This window comes from Chlamydomonas reinhardtii, chromosome 5 (genome assembly GCF_000002595.2).
Source record: "Chlamydomonas reinhardtii strain CC-503 cw92 mt+ chromosome 5, whole genome shotgun sequence".
Lineage (NCBI taxonomy): Eukaryota > Viridiplantae > Chlorophyta > Chlorophyceae > Chlamydomonadales > Chlamydomonadaceae > Chlamydomonas > Chlamydomonas reinhardtii.
Genome location: NC_057008.1, coordinates 2,904,096 through 2,919,179, shown reverse-complemented (window position 1 = coordinate 2,919,179; position 15,084 = coordinate 2,904,096). Strand labels below are relative to the sequence as shown.

The following is a 15,084-nucleotide window of genomic DNA, read 5'->3' as shown; positions in this document are numbered from 1 at the left end:
GGCACCGCCTCTGCTACAGCCACCCGGCCGGCCCGCCCCCTCCGCATACAGGTGAGCCGGCGGCCAACCCCGCGGTTCCACCTGAGCAGCAAGGCGCTCTGGGCCATCCTTCCGACTGTCCGCCGGAAAACGCAACAGGTTTTACCGCAGGGAGCGGCGGACGAAGCACAAGCCGCGGCCGGACTGGGAGGGGCCGTTCTTCTCCGACAGCTACAACCAATCCGGCACGTTGGCGCTAGTGCGAGACGGCGCAGGAGTTCCCATCACGGTGCCGGTGTCACAACTGCTGCTGGTGAAGAATAAAGTGCCGAGACCGTTCAAACAGCTCAGCCGCTCAGCAGCGACAGGTCAAACCCGAACGAACGCGCCCACGCAAAACAGCTACAGTTGCACATAAAAAGCTCTTTAGCACCTGCCAGGCCGACGGGGCCAGCAAGTGCCGACGGGTCTTGACGCCAGCCATCCGTGCCGACGGGTCTTGACCCCCCACAGCAGCGACACTTGCGAAAACTCAGTCGGGCGTAGTGCATTACGTAAATTAAGTAATGCTCGTCGAGGTGCAGGCGAGAAGGCGGGAGCAAGGTCACTCACGGCGCGCGTCCGGACGCCCGGAACTTCTCAAAACCTGTGCAGCCCGTCATGCCTGCAACAAACTGCCTCCCGACCGACAAGGCAGCTTATATGGTCAAATCGCAGGCCAGCAGCAAGCGTCTCTACGAAGCAAGAAACTGGCGGTAGGCGTACGGCTAATGCCGCGCCACTAGCACCGCCGCGCTGCTTTAAAAGCGCGGACGCCGCCATTCTTCGCAGGCTCCTAACAAGTGGCAAGACGCCGCCCCAGCTTTCCAAATCACCACACTGTCTTCTGTCTTCACACGATGCCGCAAGTACGGTATGGCCACCCTGCGACCGCTCTATGCGACCGCCTACCGCAACTACACCGCCGCGCCCTGCCGGCGCCCTAGGTTATACGAATCATTCTACCGCTATGCCGGTGGCCTCGATGACCCCACGCCCCGGCTGGTCCAGCCGGCTCTGCGCCGGGCCCATGAGGTCATGGACCTCGCGGCCCTAGAGGCGGCCCTGGAATGGCGCGCCATTCCAGGCTGTCGGCGCGTCCGGCGCGCTGACGGCCTGGCATGGCGCGGCGGCTACCAGGGCCTCCAGGGCCGCGAGGTCCATGACCTCATGGGCCCGGCGCAGAGTCGGCGGCACCAGGCGGTGCGTGGGTTGTCTAGTCCATCCTCGTAGCGGTAAAAGGAGTCATACACTGTGGGGGACCGGCAGGGCGCGGCGTGGTTGCGGGCGGTCGCATAACATGGCCGCAGGGTGGCCATACCTGGCAGTGAAGTGTGCCGACTGCCTAGGGGAGACAATGTGGTGTGGTGGAAAGCTGGGGCGGCGTCTTGCCACTTGTTAGGAGCCTGCAGCAAATGTAGGCGTCTGCGCCCTTAAAGCAGCATGCGCGGCACTGCTAGCGGCGTGGCATTAGCCGTACGCCTACTCTGCTACGTATCCCCATGGCGGCTGAGCACACTTTCCCCTTCCCCATTGCCGTGACAGCCGCATACACGCATTGATATGCTTGAAAGAACGCAACACGCACAAGCGAACATGACGTTGTAGAGCCGAGCTAGCACAAGCAAAAAGAAAAGCGTGAGCATGAGCAGCGACCGCAACTGCTACGTTACCTTTGACGAGATAACCGCGCGCCAAGCTGCGCCACTCCGGCGTCCTAAAGCTCTCAGCTGGTGTATACGGCTGTCAGAGGCTGGGCTGGCGTAGCAGACTACCCAGCGAAGGCTGCGATGCGATGTTATAACGCGAACCCCAAGAGACCCACCTGGAACACAGCCAGGCATCCGCGGTGAGCCAGTAGTAGTACGTACATGCGAGGACAAGAGGAAAGAGAACGGCAGAAAGGAGGGTGCGGCATGGCGGTTGTCAAAACGTTGAGGCCGGCGCAGAAAACAAACCAGGGTGGCTGCCTAGCTGCGGCCGGGCTGACGCGAAGGCTGACTGGCTGCTGTATATGGTGAGCTGAGACTGGTATGAGAGGCTGGTGCCGGCCAGGCGAGTTGGGCATGAGGCGCCGCTGCATGGGGACATGACGCGCTGTAGGCCATGGGGTAACTGACGGGTGCGGACCGTAGTACGGTTCCCCACACCCGCATGCCCGGGGCGTGTAGACCCCCCGCGCTAAGAGGCATTGGGGCGTCTCCCCACCTCTTGCATACTTTGTGACGCAAGCTTATGCAACGATGTTGGGCTTGGAGCAAGCCAAGCAAGGTGTCGTGTGCCATGCGAGTTGTGAGAGCAGGTGTTGACACGAGATTGAGCTGGGAGCGCTGGGAGCCCGCTAGAACAGCCCGGACAGTGCGGGCACCGGTGAATCAAAGTTGCTGGGAGGGTCGATCTAGACCCAGGGTCTGGAATATTGAACTAGATCATAGAGCGTTCGGTACAACAGCTTGTACGGCGGAATGGGGCTAGGACTGGAGTACTTGAGCCGTTGTTTCAGTCATCGCACGGTGCACGACAGAAGTAACATCGCTCTCTAGTCATCTGACAAAGTGCCGAGCGAGTGGACGGACATTCCCACTCTGTGCACAGCTGTAATCCCCACGGTTGACTCAACTGTCCCGTGCCACCCACAACCGGCAACCCGCGGTTGTGAGCGGGAAGGGGACCTGCCGATGGCACGTCCCTGGGGTCCAGAGCGTGGGTCCAGAGCAGGGTGATCGTTTCCCACGCCACGGGCTCGTGGACTGCGTCAGCAGGTCCCTAATGCTTGGGGCAGCGCCGTTACTCCCCAAGTCAGGCGGTTAGCCAGTCGCGAGAACGCGAGCCACGCGCCCTAGGCGCGCGCGGAGCCATTCGTGGCTGCGCGTGGCCGTGCGACTGATGCGACCCCTTACCTAGGTGCCCATGTGCTTGATCTAAAGCTGCTGGAATGGTGCGCGAAGATCTTTCGCACTGTTTATCTGTTGCTGTGCATCATATAAACGCAATGTGCCGTGTAGCGTTACAACGCCATTAGTTGTGGTAAGCGTGGTGCACAGGTGCCTGGGCCCGTGGGCCACGCATACCGTACCCTGTGACTCCCATGCAGGGGCCGTTTATTTACTACCGGTAGTTGGAAACGGCAGCAGCATTGCCGCGGGAATCCGGCACAGCCTCCGATCACACGCCAGGGAGCTTTCGATCACCGTCTACAAAGAATGAATTGCAGCGAGCAGCACTCGCTGCACCATCGCCGCTGGCGCGCTTCCACAAAACACACCGCCGGCTCCTCAAGCATCCACCCACTCACCCTCAAACTCCATTCCCACCACGTAAGCGCACTTCGAGGGCAACCCTTACGCTTAATCCAAGCCACATTCAAAGGATCGAATGTAAAGCTGGAAACTAGACCGGGAGGTTTTGCCGCGCGGTGATGCTTCAGCTCATGGTTCTCATCATCATCATCAGATCTCTCTCACCATGCGTATGCGCAGCCCTGCAAGCGTACCTCGGAACACGCACCAACTAGTGCCCTTGTGTAATCGTGCGCTAAGCGTGCATACCATATGCTAGGGTCAGTGGTTCGGCAAAAGCTGCAGGGGTGGCATACGCCCGAACCACACAACTGCTGGCTCCGTGCCTTTTTATGTGTGTTCGTCGACTATGCCCTCCTTTAGAAGTGCGTGTGCAATAAATAACACTGGCGACCACAAATATCGCACGCACGGCTGTTTAGGCCGCCGGGCATTGACCCACACTCTCGCGCTCGATGCTGTGTACCATGGCATGCAACGCCTTCCACTGCACCGGGACTGTTCTTGAATCGCTAACACCTTCCAATCGCTCAAATCACTTGCCATCAACACGCACACAAGTCGTCAGAGCCGTACCCGCACCGAAGCGGCGTACGGAAGCACCTGTGTCACCACACACCTAGGTAGCGCGATCATCACGAAACCAACAAGCGCCGAACTCACGCACCCGTTTCACCACAAGTTGCCAAACGTCGTCCAACTTCTTCGCATCTGAACGCGCTCCCAGGGCGGCATTCATATAAGCAGCAAACGGAGAGGAGCACAAGTAACAACAGCCGACAGACCGGAACGCAACAGGACAGAAGGGTGTTGTGTTTACTTGATAACTCACACGAACGTGCTGGAGTCTCGCGTTTGCACACGACGAGCAGGTAGACGGCAGCATGCAGTAAATGCAGCGCAACACAACAGCCAAAGCCTTGCTTAAACCCTCTATACACAGTTGCCTGCTTCACTTCCCTCCAAAAATCCGCTCCTGCACAAACCGCAGGCCTCCCAAGTGGGCGGCCTAGTTTATTTTCTGATCCCGGCAGCAGCGTATGTAACTCCGGTGCCCAAACTGTGCCTCGCAGCGCAATGCTGGCTCCTACCGCGAATGTGCTCACGCGCGCTGCAGGCGCAACCAGCGACTCGAATGGTCGCGGAAACACCTGCCGTGCAGCCCTGTCTGCTGTCTCTGGCAGAGCAGCCCCACAATCAAAACCCAAAAATCCCACATTGCCATCCGCGTCACATACAGATCGCGGTACACCTGGTCGTCATCACCTGCACCGTTACGATAACCATCACGACAACTAGGACGGAGGCGCCAGCTGCGCTGCCGCCACAGCGGCAATACCCTGTGGCGTGGCCGGCGTGGCGCCGCTGCCGCCGCTGCCGCTGCTGGTGGGCGCGCCACTGGCGCCGCCGCTGGGTGTGTTCAAGGTGGTGGTGGCGGCGGTGGCGGGCGCGAAGGAGGAGGAGGAGGCGGTGGCCGGCGGTAGCGCCACGGCGTCGCTCTCCGCCTGCAGCTGCGGCGCGGCGGCCAGCAGCGTCTCCAGCTCCGCCAGCACCTGCGTGTGTGTGTATGTGTGTGTGTGTGTGTGTGTGTGTCTGGGTGTGCGCGCGCGCGCGCGTGTGTGTGTGTGTGGTGGGGGTGCGCGCGTGTGTGTGTGTGGTGGTGGGGGTGCGCGCGTGTGTGTGTGTGGTGGTGGGGGTGGTGGTGGTGGTGGGGGTGCGTGTGGTGTTGTGGGATTGTGCTAGTGGTGGTTGCGGGCACGACTAGGCAGAGGGTGTATATGCTGTTGGTGATGGTGGCGGTCGTGGTGTTGTTAGTGTTGGTGGTGGTGGCAATGGTGGTGGCTGTCGTGCACCTGGCATGTGCCTGGTATGTCTGTCTGCCTCCAACACCCCACCCGGCCCTCCGCCCGCTCCCCCACCCGCTCCCCCACCCGCTCCCCCGCCCGGCCCCCCGCCCACCTCCCCCGCCCACCTCCTTGAACGTGGGCCGCGCGGACGCCTCCGCCGCCCAGCACCGCTCCACCAGCGCGCGGTAGGCCAGGGGCGTGTGCGGCGGGAACTCGGGGCGGCGGTGCGACACCACCACCCGCTCCACCACCTCGCCGTACATCAGCCCCTTGTACGGCACCGAGCCCGTCAGCATCTCCCAGGCCATGATGCCGAAGCTGCGAGTACGGCAGGCAGGCAGGCGGGCAGGCAGGGAGGCCGGATGAGGCCGGATGAGGCCGGATGAGGCCGGATGAGGTAAGATGAGGCAGGATGAGGCAGGATGAGGTAGGATGACGTGAGATCAGGAGGGAATGATGGGATGCAGGCAGGCAGGCAGGCAGGTTGGGAGGGAGTTGGGGGCAAAAGGAAGGAGGTTAGGGCGGCAAGGCGAGGAGATGAGGGAGAGGACGGAGCGCGGGGACCGTGCGCGAGGCCAGGCGGGGAGGAAGAGCCGCGGTAAGCAAGCGGCACGCAGCATCAGCAGCCGACAGCTTGTGCACTCGCACGCACAGCGTCGACCCTGCATGCCTGCCTGCGGTTTGCCCACACCCGCCCACAACACACGCCGACACACGCGCACGCCTGCACACACTGCCCACCCGTACACGCCCCCACACCACCCGCCTACACATATACGCTCAGTCCCACTTCCCACACCACCCGCCTGCACCGCCTGCACGCCTGCACCACACCCACCTGTACACATCGCCGCTGAGTGTCAACTTGCCGCTGCGCAGCAGCTCCGGCGGCTGGTGCGTCACTGTGCCTACCGTCTTGGTGGAGTGGTGCGTCTGGCCCTCCTTGAGCGCCTTGCTCAGACCAAAGTCCGCGACCTTGGCCACAAAGCCCGCCGGCAGCGGCACCTGAGACACACTCCACAGCGACGCGTCAGAGCTGTCGACGCCGCCGCCAGTGTTCTCCAAGCCTGCCGCCGCGGCGTCGTCCGGGCTGCCGGCGCCGCTGGCGATGCCGCTAGCGCTGGCGGCAGCGCCGCCCCCGGCACCGCTGCTGCAGGCGCCTGCGCTGGCGCCCGCATCCGCTGCAGCTGCAGCCGCAACGCAGCGCGGGCTGGCGAGCAGCACGTTCGCCAGCTTCAGGTCCCTGTATTGCATTGGCAAGGTGATACTTTGTAAGCTCCTCATCGCAGCTGGTGCTTTTTGTTGACCAGGCCGATCCTCTTCAGAGCCTCGGGCCTTGCCCGTACCGCGCATTGCACGCAGCAACACGCGCTCGCCTCTGCGTGTACGCCCCCTCCCCCGCAACCTTGCCACCTTTGCTCCCTCGCCTTGCCCCAGCGCTGCTCTCCCTCCCTCTTACCCCACGGCGCCGCCTCCTCCCACGCACCCCCTCCCACGCACCCCCTCCCCCGCCCCCGCCCCTGCCCCCTGCTCCGGCCCCACGCCCCATGCACCCACCCGTGCACCACGTTGAGGGAGTGCAGGTGCGCCATGCCCGCGGCGATGTCGCGCAGGCAGCCCAGGATGGGCGCCAGCAGCGGCCGCCGCTCCCCGCCCGACCGATGCTGCGTGAGGAACTTCTTAGCGATGTGCACGTGCGGGGCCAGCGCGCCCAGGTCGCAGTACTGCGGGTGGGGATGAAGGGATTGGGGTTGCAAGTACGATAGACCCAGTAAGGAGTGAAAGTTGTAGCCAGGCAGGGAGAGGCGAGTTGCGTGAGTGAGGGGGATGATGTGGATGTAGTAGGGGGAGGAAGGCGGTGTACGGCGGGGGACGGAGGGCAAAGGGAAGGGAAGCTAACGGATGACGTTGAGCGCTTGTGGCACGGTAGCGATGGGCACTTTGGACTTTTGATTCACCAGGCGCCACGACCAGGCGCCCACCCGCCCACCTCCCTGCCTCCCTCCGTCCCGCTCTCCCGCCCTCGCCGCCCGCTGACCCACCTCGGACACGATCCACGTCTCCATCAGGTCCGCCGCGTTGGCGCCCGACTCCCGATAAGAGCCGCTGCCGCTGCCCGCCGCACCCTGCTGCTGCTGCGAGCCGCCGGGGCCGGCACTGCCGCGGGAGCGGGCCCGTGAGCCCAGCGTGCTGAGCGTGGCCTCCAGGGCTGAGGCCGCCTGTGCGTGTGTGTTAAAGAGCACAAGGAAAGATAAGCGCAAGGCTGAATATGCGATGCAGCAACGTGACATTGTGTGTGTGTGTGTGTGTGTGTGTGTGTGTGTGTGTGTGTGTGTGTGTGTGTGTGTGTGTGTGTGTGCATCGTGAGGTTGCGCATGGCACGCAGGCAGGCGGGCAGGGGTTGCAGGCATGACTACTTGGAGGGGGCCGGGGGAGTATCAGGGGTACCGGGGTGCACGAGCGAACGCGGGTTGAACATCGGTGGCATCATTGCTGACGGCCGCTACACCACATGAACACGTGCAGTATTGGACCGCCCCTCATCCGACATGGTCCCCTGCACCACCCCCGCTCACGGCCGCGTTCACATCCACACGGGCTAGTTGGCTATGGTGTATGGACGCATGGTGGGGGCACCCTCCCCAGCTCGCCCCAGCTCGCCCCAGCTCCCTCCAGCTCCTCCCAGCTCCCGCCAACCCTGCCTCCCTCCCCTGCCCACCCCCGCCCCAGCCCTCCCTGCCCCCCATACCTGGTTCAGTTTGCTGTTGACGATGCGGGTTCGGCTCATGCACGCCAGCGCGCGCAGCAGGTGCGGGTGGCGGCAGGCGTCGCTCATCATGAGCTTGACCTCGGAGGACACCTGCTCCGCGTGCTGCCGCTCGCAGCAGATGACCTTGACGGCCACGGACCGCTCGCGCCAGTTGCCGCGGAACACCACGCCAAAGCTGCCCTGGCCCAGAGCCGCGCCTGCAGCCGTGCAGTGAAGCGGTGCAGTGAAGCCGTGCAGTGAAGCGGTGCAGTGAAGCGGTGCAGTGAAGCGGTGGTGAGAATGATGAGCGTCGAGGTGGGCATGAGGACGGCGGTGGCAATGATGGGGGCAGCGGTGGCGAGGAGGCACAGGCTAGGGCAGGGTAGGAGGTAAGAAGCGCAGTCCTGCTCCGCCTGCTGCTGCTGCCCCGCATGCTCCTTCCCACCTGCTCCTTCCCCACCTGCCCCTACCGCCACCTGCTCCTGATCCTGCCTCCGCACTCACCCACGGACAGAGCACACACGCTGCCATCGTCCATGACTCCCTCCACCACCGCCAGCCCGCCGACGCTGCCCGTCGCCAGACTGGTGGCGGCGCTGCCGCCCCCCACCAGCAGGTTCGCGGCCAGGCAGCGGCCCATGTCGTCACCCGTCTCATATCTGGAAGGACACAGCATAGCACGGCACGGCAGGGGGTTCCACGGGGCACAGGTTGGGTCAGTGTGTGGTCAACGTGTGGTGGGGTCAACGAGCCCAGGCCGGGCATGGTTCCCAGCCCTCTCGCCCTCCCTCCCTCCCTCCCTCCCTGGTTCCAGGTACACACGCCCGCGCGCACGGCTGCACACATGCCCGTCCGCCCGCTCGCCCATACACAAAAACGCACTTGAAGCTGCTGGCAATGGTGTCGTGCGGCCGCTCGTGGCCGTTGATGTTGTGGTTGTGGTGATGCGTGTACATGGCGCCCACAGCGTTCTCCTCCTCGCTGCAGCCGCACAAGGCACACACGCAGGGCACACAAGGCAGAACACAAGTCAGGACACGAAGGCAATCGGTCATGCACATGCCGTGTTTGTGGACTTGGGCGCTTGGCCCGATCCGAGGGCAGCGGCAACGCGCGCACACACCCCGCCGCTCTGCCACCGACACACGTCTCGATGCTAAACAACCACACCGCACATGCATTCCAAGCACACGCCCTCGGTCGGCATGCTTTGGGTGCTGGAATGAACTACCCCCCCCCCCGGCCCCGGCACATACCTGTTCTGGTGCTCCTTGCTGTCACTGCTCTGGCTGTCGCCGCCCTTGCTGCGCTTCTTCAGCCCGCCGCCGCCACCCGACTCCAGGTCACCGAGCTTGGCGGCGGCGGCCGCGGCCTCCGCCGCCTCGCGCCGCCGCTTGCGCACGGCCCACACCGCCGCCGCGGCAACAATGGCGATCAGCGCCGCGCCTGCATGCGTTTGGACAAGATGTAAGAACGTGCGGGGTTTGTGGGCCTTTGCCTTGGGTTTGACGGCCCGCCTACAGCGCCCGAGCGCGAGCGCACGCAAGAGGCAGCCCAACACGGCGGCATGAATGCGACATTACAAGAAGGCACAGTCCGCGGCGTGCCCGGCGGCTCACCTCCAAGAGCCACGGGAAGGGCGATGGCCAGCACGTTGACGCTGCTGCTGTCGCCGCCGCTGCTGTCCGTGGATGATGTGCCGTCGTCCACAGGCTGCGCGAGGGCACGAGGTGGCAGCAGGCGCGGCAATCGGTCAGCACGGACGAGATTTGGCCAGAAAGCGCATACAATGTAAGGGAACAGGTGAAGGACAGCGGCTCGCATTGGCCGAACCCTGTTCCAAGCTTCGTACAGCCCAAGCCCCAATTACTGACCGGCAGGCTGGCGAGGAAGGTGTTGATGACGGCTTGCATGCAGGCCTCCCCGCCGTTCTTGTCCATGCAGGGCTGGTCCACAAAGGCTGCGGCGGAGATTGAGAGCGGACATGTATCAAGGCGTCAGATAATGCATCTTCAGCGCAGCAGGCAACCCAGTTCAGTTCTGAGTCCCATGAGCATCTAAATCACCCGCAAATGCTGTGCAGCGAAACAAACCCATGCAGCGCACTCACCGTCGCATGTTTTGCTGGAGTTGACCTTGGCCATCACGTAGCCGCCCGTCTCAGAGTCGGAGCCCACGTTCACGTCCGTGGAAAACTGCTGGTAGTGGAGCACCTCGTTCCAGCAGCGGCCCGCGGCGCAGTAGTTGTCCCACAGACTCACGTCCTGAGTCTGGTTGGCGAACTGGGGAAAGCCCACCGGCAGCGGCAGCGGAATGAGCTTGGAAGGGTCGGAGTGGAGGCAGATGATCTGCGGTGGTGAGGAAGGGCAATGTGGGCATGTACAGTAGGCCGTGAGAATGATTGGAATGATTAGTAAGCGCACCCCAACGAAGCACACTAATGCGCCTGCCTAGCACAGCCACGCTCTGGCCCAAAGAGTCAGTCCCGTCCCCTTACCTGGTTCTTGTTCAGGTCATCGGTCCACAGGATGCCCTTGGGGCTGTACGCGATGAAGTCGATTTCGCCGCCGCCGCCCCGCCGCGTGTTGCGCGCCGTGAAGTGGCGCAGCCGCACCTCACCAAATGGCGGAATGACCACCTGCATGTATATGCCGGCACGCCAAGAAATGGGCATACCAAATGCAGCATTAGTCACCAATAGCGTCGGCAAATGAAGGACCGCAGGCTATACCACAGTCCCGTCCCCATACCAGTTCCAGTCCCAATCCCAGCAATCCCAGTCCCACAACCGCAATCCCACACAGCTCCCACCTTTCGTGCCATGAAGTTGAAGTTGATGGTGTACTTGATGGGCGAGTCCAGCGGCCCGCTGATGGTCATGTTGCGGTCCAGCCGCACGGGCGCGCTGCAGTTGGCAGGCCAGTGCTCCTCGCGCAGGTCCAAGTCCGCGCCCAGCCAGATGAGGGGGCTCTGGGCGCAGATGGCCGCAAACAGCTGCCGGTCGCTCGTCACCACAGGAGGGTCGGCCGGCTGCAAGGGCATTGCGGCAGCGGGCGTGGGTCCAGGTGTATTGTTAGATGATTGCGCTACCGACAAAGACCAGGCGAAGCACAACCTATGTTGCACCGACTCCATATCGGGCGCGGGCGTGGGGACCAATAGCACACACATGAAAATCTGTCTAGAACGCCGTCAGCAACTACAATAGTGTCATCCGCATGCGACGCGTGCTTGTGTGCTCTGTAACCAACCAAACGCCATGCTCACGTGCAGCTGCCAGCATCCGTCCCGCACCAGCCGCTTAATGGTAAGGTGCAACCCCAACCGCCCGTGCGCTCGGGTGCGGAAAACGGCTCGCTGCAAGCTTGCAGATGTTCCTAGAGTTCCCGTCTTGTGCGCCCCTGCAATGTCCCGTGGGTACTCTCCGCCCTGCGCATGCTGCCACTTCGACAGCAAACGCTCTTGGCACTGGCCTGACTGCAATCAGCCCCTGCCTCCCACTCCGCTACTCAATCTCCTAAGTCAGGTACGTGCTTCCAGCCGTGGATATGCTAGGCCTGGCCTCTATGCCGGGCCCATGGTTTCGTGATGCTGCTCACCGGCAGGCTGGCGAGGAAGGTGTTGATGACGGCCTGCATGCAGGCCTCCCCGCCGTTCTTGTCCATGCAGGGCTGGTCCACAAAGGCTGCGGCAGAGATTGAGAGCGGACATGTATGAAGGCGTCAGACAATGCATCTTCAGCACAGCGACACAGGCAACCCAGTTCAGTTGTAAGTCCCATGAGCATCTACATCACCCGCACAAGCTGAAAACAAATCCATGCATTGCACTCACCGTCGCATGTTTTGCTGGAGTTAACTTTGGCCATCACGTAGCCGCCCGTCTCAGAGTCGGAGCCCACGTTCACGTCCGTGGAAAACTGCTGGTAATGGAGCACCTCGTTCCAGCAGCGGCCCGCGGCGCAATAGTTGTCCCACAGACTCACGTCCTGAGTCTGGTTGGCGAACTGGGGAAAGCCCACCGGCAGCGGCAGCGGAATGAGCTTGGAGGGGTCGGAGTGGAGGCAGATGATCTGCGGTGATGAGGAGCAATCGGGGGACGTAGGTTGGGAGGATGATAGTAAGCGCACCCCAGGACACAACATGACTGAAGCACTCTACTGCGCCTGCCTAGCGCAGCCACGCTCTGGCCAAAACAGTTGGTCTCGTCCCCTTACCTGGTTCTTGTTCAGGTCATCGGTCCACAGGATGCCCTTGGGGCTGTACGCGATGAAGTCGATTTCGCCGCCGCCGCCCCGCCGCGTGTTGCGCGCCGTGAAGTGGCGCAGCCGCACCTCACCAAATGGCGGAATGACCACCTGCACGCGTTCGCCGTTACGCCAAGAAATGGGCATACCGAATGCAGGATTAGTCACCAATAGTTTTGTAGGCGTCGGCAACTGAAGCACCACAGGCTACCCCACAGTCCCAGTCCCCATGCCAGTACCAGTCCCAGTCGCAGCGCCAATCCCAGTCCCATTCCCATTTCCAGTCCCATTCCTAGTCCCAATCCCACACAGCTCCCACCTTTCGTGCCATGAAGTTGAAGTTGATGGTGTACTTGATGGGCGAGTCCAGCGGCCCGCTGATGGTCATGTTGCGGTCCAGCCGCACGGGCGCGCTGCAGTTGGCAGGCCAGTGCTCCTCGCGCAGGTCCAAGTCCGCGCCCAGCCAGATGAGGGGGCTCTGGGCGCAGATGGCCGCAAACAGCTGCCGGTCGCTCGTCACCACAGGAGGGTCGGCCGGCTGCAAGGGCATTGCGGCAGCGGGCGTGGGTCCAGGTGTATTGTTAGATGATTGCGCTACCGACAAAGACCAGGCGAAGCACAACCTATGTTGCACCGACTCCATATCGGGCGCGGGCGTGGGGACCAATAGCACACACATGAAAACTTGTCTAGAACGCCGTCATCAACAACAGTAGTGTCATCCGCATGCGACGCGTGCTTGTGTGCTCTGTAACCAACCAAACGCCATGCTCACGTGCAGCTGCCAGCATCCGTCCCCCACCAGCCGCTTAATGGTAAGGTGCGGCCCCAACCGCCCGTGCGCTCGGGTGCGGACGGCTACGGCTCGCTGCAAGCTTGCAGATGTTCCTAGAGTTTCCGTCTTGTGCGCCCCTGCAATATCCCGTGGGTACTCTCCGCCCTGCGCATGCTACCACTTCGACAGCAAACGCTCTTGGCACTGGCCTGACTGCAATCAGCCCCTGCCTCGCACTCCGCTAATCAATCTTCTAAAGTCAGGTATGTGCTTCCAGCCGTGGATATTCTAGGCCTGGCCTCTATGCCGGCCCATGGTTTCGTGATGCTGCTCACCGGCAGGCTGGCGAGGAAGGCGTTGATGACGGCTTGCATGCAGGCCTCCCCGCCGTTCTTGTCCATGCAGGGCTGGTCCACAAAGGCTGCGGCGGAGATTGAGAGCGGACATGTATCAAGGCGTCAGACAATGCATCTTCAGCACAGCGATACAGGCAACCCGGTTCAGTTGTAAGTCCCATGAGCACATGAATCACCCGCACAAGCTGCAAAACAAACCCATGCAGCGCACTCACCGTCGCATGTTTTGCTGGAGTTGACCTTGGCCATCACGTAGCCGCCCGTCTCAGAGTCGGAGCCCACATTCACGTCCGTGGAAAAGTGCTCGTAGTGGAGCACCTCGTTCCAGCAGCGGCCCGCGGCGCAGTAGTTGTTCCACAGACTCACATCCTGGGTCTGGTTGGCAAACTGGGGAAAGCCCACCGGCAGCGGCAGCGGAATGAGCTTGGAGGGGTCGGAGTGGAGGCAAATGATCTGCGGTTGTGGGGAGGGGCAATGTGGGCATGTAGGCCGTGACAATGATTGGAATGATTAGTAAGCGCACCCAATGAAGCACACTACTGCGCCTGCCTTGCACAGCCACGCTCTGGCCCAAAGAGTCAGTCGCGTCCCCTTACCTGGTTCTTGTTCAGGTCATCGGTCCACAGGATGCCCTTGGGGCTGTACGCGATGAAGTCAATTTCGCCGCCGCCGCCCCGCCGCGTGTTGCGCGCCGTGAAGTGGCGCAGCCGCACCTCACCGAACGGCGGAATGACCACCTGTGCATGGGGGACACAGACCGTGCCCTTGGTTGCGGCCTGCTACGCCCCCCCAAGCCAGGGAGCCGTGTGCTTGAGCGTCATACGCGGACCCCCTTCGAATCACCCTGAGAGCTGGCGGTGCACAGCTCTCCAACCCTCGTGGTGAGCCATCCTCGATGACGCCCAGACTTGGAGGAGGACAGGGACTTCGTGTCGGAGGAACCTCCAAAGAAGCGCACCTTTCGGGCCATAAAGTTGAAGTCCACGGTATACTGTATGGGCGCATCCAGCGGGCCTGACAGCGTCAAGTTCGTCTGCAGCCGGACGGGTGCGCTGCAGTTTGCGGGCCAGTGCTCCTCCCGGAGCGATAGAGACGCGCCCAGCCATATTACGCGGTACTTCTGGCTACAGATAGCATCAAAGAGCTGACTATCAGTAACCACAGTGACTTCAGAGTTGCTTTGAGCGCGCGCCAACTCGCCGATGCACGCTAGGGCAACGGCGCAAAGAAACCACCATCGCGACATCTATATGAAGCTTCAACTTAGCATGAGTTATGACAAAAAATCTTCAGGCCGCTTCTTTAGCTCGTGGTGGTGACACATGTTATCATTTATGAACACATAGTTGTAATGGCTGCAAGGAGTAAGCCAAGTAGCATGTAGGACAGCGCGAAAGAAGTCGGCAAATCTTGCCTTTGGGACCGTCGAATCGACTGCGAAAACGTCGTTCACGCGTACTTTGTGGTTATAAATATAGAACCTGATGCTCTATGTTACTGACGTTTGAAGTGCTGGACACGCCCCAACCTGGCGCCAACTTCAACTTCGCGGTCTAAGTTTTGCTGACGCGGTTTGCGCAACTTGAGTCTGCGCGGCTGCCTGCCCTGCTATCATGCGAGGCGCGACCGAGTTATTCTGCTCTCCTGAGGCCCCGCAGGCGCTCGTTGATCGGCGGGGGCAAACCGCTGCCCGGAACCACAGGCAGGCCCGTGTGTGAAGGATACCCCCAGTCCTTGCCGTCGACGTCCCAGCTCGACATATCAGGTCAAGAATTCAGATGAGTGTGCGATCCC

General features: G+C 62.1%; 2 protein-coding genes across 2 annotated transcripts; one reads left to right on the top strand and one right to left on the bottom strand.

Annotated features, from left to right (window-relative positions):
• Positions 1 to 400: 400 nt before the first annotated feature.
• Positions 401 to 2,631, top strand: CHLRE_05g238140v5 (uncharacterized protein). The gene has a single exon (XM_043062304.1). It carries the CDS (start codon positions 895 to 897, stop codon positions 1,249 to 1,251), a length of 357 nt encoding a protein of 118 aa, XP_042924868.1. The 5' UTR covers positions 401 to 894; the 3' UTR covers positions 1,252 to 2,631.
• Positions 2,632 to 3,013: 382 nt separating this feature from the next.
• CHLRE_05g238100v5 (uncharacterized protein) lies at positions 3,014 to 15,050 on the bottom strand. The gene is made up of 22 exons (XM_043062303.1): positions 14,249 to 15,050; positions 13,887 to 14,027; positions 13,506 to 13,743; positions 13,270 to 13,355; positions 12,479 to 12,697; positions 12,130 to 12,270; positions 11,748 to 11,985; positions 11,513 to 11,598; positions 10,725 to 10,943; positions 10,411 to 10,551; positions 10,024 to 10,261; positions 9,788 to 9,873; positions 9,533 to 9,626; positions 9,170 to 9,359; positions 8,796 to 8,894; positions 8,418 to 8,572; positions 7,914 to 8,131; positions 7,207 to 7,383; positions 6,722 to 6,888; positions 6,003 to 6,407; positions 5,290 to 5,482; positions 3,014 to 4,870 (listed from the first exon to the last, which is right to left on the bottom strand). Exons 1-22 carry the CDS (start codon positions 14,258 to 14,260, stop codon positions 4,613 to 4,615), a joined length of 3,801 nt encoding a protein of 1,266 aa, XP_042924867.1. The 5' UTR covers positions 14,261 to 15,050; the 3' UTR covers positions 3,014 to 4,612.
• Positions 15,051 to 15,084: the final 34 nt, after the last annotated feature.